Source organism: Bactrocera dorsalis, chromosome 4 (genome assembly GCF_023373825.1).
Source record: "Bactrocera dorsalis isolate Fly_Bdor chromosome 4, ASM2337382v1, whole genome shotgun sequence".
In the NCBI taxonomy this organism is placed as follows: Eukaryota; Metazoa; Arthropoda; class Insecta; order Diptera; family Tephritidae; genus Bactrocera; species Bactrocera dorsalis.
In genome coordinates this window covers 70,114,777-70,118,862 of record NC_064306.1, presented here as the reverse complement: position 1 = coordinate 70,118,862, position 4,086 = coordinate 70,114,777, and the positions used below count along the sequence as shown (strand labels likewise).

Below are 4,086 nucleotides of genomic sequence, written 5' to 3'. Positions count from 1 at the left end.
AGGAAGACATATCGCGGCGTCTAATCGTTTTAATATTTGACATAAAACGGGTGATCCAAGTAGACGTACTTTTTTCAATAGCCTGAGCAACCTTTACAAATCGTTCAACTCCATTACGAAAATTCATGTTTTGTACGAATGTGTTTCGCGCGCTTCGCTCAACTTATGGTCAACATAATGAGCGTACTATTCGCAAGACTATCACCAATCTTGAGACCAACCATTCATTATTGGATAACAATTGACAGAACAGACCTCGTCGAGAACGTAGTGAAGAAAATATAGCAGCCAATCGGGTCAAAGCTCCAAGAATATCCAAAGTTTTCGAACCACATTTTGTTCAGCGATGAGGACCATTTCTACCTCAAGAAGTATTTACAAAGCAAATTGCCGCATTTGTAATGAACAGTATCCTGTAGCGATTCAAGAGCTGCCACTTTATGCAGAAAAAACAACGGTTTGAAGGTGAACCGGTGAGAACGTAATCGTTAATAGTGACTGTTATCACGCCATGATAACCGACTCTTTGATGCTGGAAATTGAAGCTTGTGATCTCGGCGACATTTGCTTTCACCTAAACGGCACCACTTTCCACACATCGCGTCAGTCAGTAGATTTATTGAGAGAACAATTCGGTGAGCAGATGATTTCACGTTTTGGGCAGGTCGGTTGGTCACCAAGTCACCGTTAGACTTTTTCCTTTGGATATATGTAATGTCTTAAGTCTATCGATTCGAGCCTTGTAGCAAATATCACGCGTGTCGTTCGCCAGTTACCAGTCGAAATACTCGAAGGAGTCATGGAAAATTGGATTCAACTCGGACTCTGGACTCGACCTAATAATAATCATTCCCCAAGAAATTTGAAGTATCTATGTTTTTTTTATTTAAAAAAGTAGGAAACTTCGAAACGGAATACCCTGTTTTTTCAAAGATAAGGTACTTATCGCCTTATAAAAAAAATTAATACGTTTTATACAGTATGGAATCAATATATTTTAATAACTTTATGTTTCTTAATCAAAAGCAATAACTATTAATTAACATACTTCTTTTGGTATTTTTGTAAATAATTATGAATATAATAACTAAAATTCCTATAGAATAAAATATCAAACTATAATACAAATAAATTTTTAAAAATTATCGCTTAAACAGAATGTAGTCTTTGGAATGAGCACATTGGTATTTTGTCATAATTATCAATTAACATACTTCAGCTAATTACTACTCAACTTATTTTTACATGAATCGAACACTGAGTTTCGACTAATGATTTACATTGCAGTGATTGTAGTGATCGCGTTGCCAATCTGTAAACAAACTCGAATGCAAATATTTTGCGACGAAACATAATTAGTCATCATAACATGCGAAACCGTGCCAAAAGAGAATAAAAAAGGGAAGAGACAAAAAAATATTAAGTTAGAAGGCGTTCGAAAGCTTCGTATGCAAGTACTCACCGCTGCCGGTCAGGCAATTCTCCCGCAGCATATCACAGTGGCTGTAGAAGAACTGATGATCGCCGTTATATGAAGCGCAAATCGCTTTGAACGCGTCGCAGCCATCTAGAGCGCCTGCGCACGGGTGACTGCCGAAAATGGCCAGAGCGATGAGCACCAGAACCAGCAGCAACACAATAACACCGACTATTAGCCAAATGGCAAGGCGACACCAAGGCGCTTTGCACGGCGCGAACATTGACACGCCGTTGGAGCCGATTAGAACACTGAGACGATAGCGCGCACAGTCCGAAAATAGCGTAAAGTAGCGGTATTCGCAACACCTCGATTCTGAGACTTATTTTTATTTCTACGTGAACGTTATCTAAGCGCTAAGCCATCGAACTAGGCTGACCGTTTGACAAGCGCGCGTGAGCTTGAAACGCACACGAGTGGAGCGCGCACCAAGCATAGCTGAGCTGAACTGAACCAAACTGAAGCGTTATGATGTGAAATGTATTGAGCTTAGTTGCGCCAGCGTCGCGCGTTCGCCGTTGGCTGTGAGTCAGTCGCTTGCTGGCGGTGCGTGCTCCGCGGCGTCCCTAATGCTGCTCAAAGTCACGGCGCGTCGCGCACGAATTTTCGCTGAACTTATTTACGCTCTTACTCTTGTTATTGTCCGGCTCTATTAGCAGCACTTAAATATTTAAATTTTCCACAGTTACGCTGCTAATTTATCGACCGCTTTTCATGCACTCGCTCAATTTGAAAATTTTTTTAAACGCGTTGAAAAAACAGCACTTAGTGAAATCAGTTGGGCAGCGGCTCTGCTTAAACAAGCAAATAAGCACCTTTTGTGGTTGTGATAAACAATTGTCAGTCACAATCAGTTGCTGTCGTATTTGTTGTTGCACTTATTGCTCGCCGCATTTGTGTGTTTGTTGCGATTTCGTTGTACTAGCTGTTTTCCGCCTGCCAACAATTGCTCGCCTTGTCGAGTCTGTCTATTTGCTCGCCTCTTTTGCATTTACTATTATGAACTACTTAGCAATTTTTTTCATTTCTTTTTTTTTTTTAATACGGACAATTTTATAGGTTTTTATACAGTTAGTCAAGCTCATCACTGTTGCACCGCTGCACTTATTCTACTTCCGCAAACGACTGTCAGACGTTCACTCACCGCCGTCATAGAGCAAGGTAGTTTCTAGTATCTGTGCGCACAGTTACCCACCTTCACAAGCGGTATAGTTACTCGTATAACCGACAACAATGAGCTTGCATCATAATCACTCAGAACTTAAACAGCCACGCCAAGACACAGTGTTATGTTGTACCCTAAAAGGCGAATAATTTTAGAATGTTTATTCGCTACATTTTTAAGAAGCCTTTCATTTTTCACCCTACCTATACGAGGTTAGTTAAAAATACCGGTATTTTTTAAATTAAAATTACACGCATTTGGAGAGATTATCAACATATTGGGTTTATTATGTTGTTATACATACCCCTTAAGTACAATATATTTTCAGCTGTATTCTTTACTAAATATATTTTACTTTGTCTGTAGCAGCCTCTAAAGTTAGACGTGTTTTTATGAGCTTGTCAAATTTCGTTTATTAAAAAGCTCACACTTCGTTGCTTGTTCGTGAATTCTTGGTAAAAACCAATATACCCCAGGGTTGTTCCCTATTACCAAACATTACAGTTAAGGGTAGTCGTTTTAAAAGCATAGATGAAAATCGCTGAAAGAGCTAAACGCTATCCCAAAAATCGGGTTTCGGAAATGTTTCGCCGATTGCAAGAAGCGCTGGGTGCATAATATCGCATGGAGACTATTTTAAAGGCCACCACATTAATGTGGACAAATGAATAAATAATTTTTTTAAGAACCGAAAATTCTCATGATTTTTTTAAAACAACTCGTATAACTCTTACTAGATAACAGGTCAATTGAAAGATCCCGGCACATTTTTTTGGCAAAATTCTTCTTTCTTATTCAGCGTAATTGCCTTCAAAAGTGATACACTGAGTATTGCCACAATCCAATTTTTTTATACTATTTTTGTATTATGATTTGTCCGCTGTTTCAAACTAGACCTCAGTTTCGAAGCCTAATTCATGCGTTTTTGCCATCGTTTTCACTGACTTGTGGCACGGCGCATTGTTTTGCACTTTCTGTTTCTTCAAATGATGCCGCTTTTTGGCGATTTCGTTCTTCAATCTATCCAATAACGCTAGGTTATTTTCGCTTTTGATGATTCTTCCATTTTTAAGCTAGTTCATTAATATTGTGCCATGGACACCCCAAAATACAGACGCCATATCCTTGCCAGCCGCCTGTTACGTTTTTCCACGCTTCTGGGATTTACACGAGTTCGTGTACAGTCCACTCGGAGGACTTTGGATTGCACTTCGGAGTGAAATGATGGATCCACGTGTCATCTATTGCCGTACATCGACGCATAAACTCGGGTTTGTTATGCTTGAACATCACCAAACACTGCTCCAAATCATCAACTCGTCACTGTTTTTGGTCAAAAGTGCGGTCGCACAGCACCCGTTTTGCACAGAGCTTTCTCATACCCAAATATTTGTGAATGATATGATGTACACGTTCAGTTGATATCTTTAAAATACCTGCTGTC

At 39.5% G+C, this 4,086-nt stretch overlaps 1 protein-coding gene across 1 annotated transcript; it reads right to left on the bottom strand.

Moving 5' to 3' along the window:
* Positions 1-1,030: 1,030 nt before the first annotated feature.
* On the bottom strand, positions 1,031-2,618 carry LOC105225878 (uncharacterized). The gene is made up of 2 exons (XM_011204546.4): positions 1,463-2,618; positions 1,031-1,312 (listed from the first exon to the last, which is right to left on the bottom strand). The coding sequence occupies exons 1-2, from the start codon at positions 1,698-1,700 to the stop codon at positions 1,269-1,271; spliced, it is 282 nt and encodes a 93-aa protein (XP_011202848.1). The 5' UTR covers positions 1,701-2,618; the 3' UTR covers positions 1,031-1,268.
* Positions 2,619-4,086: the final 1,468 nt, after the last annotated feature.

Coding starts and splice junctions, on each gene's coding strand:
- LOC105225878 (XM_011204546.4), bottom strand. CDS start 1,700: ATGTTCGCGCCGTGCAAAGCGCCTTGGTGTCGCCTTGCCATTTGGCTA. Junction 1,313..1,462: donor GAATTGCCTGACCGGCAGCG/GTGAGTACTTGC, acceptor GTTTGTTTACAG/ATTGGCAACGCGATCACTAC.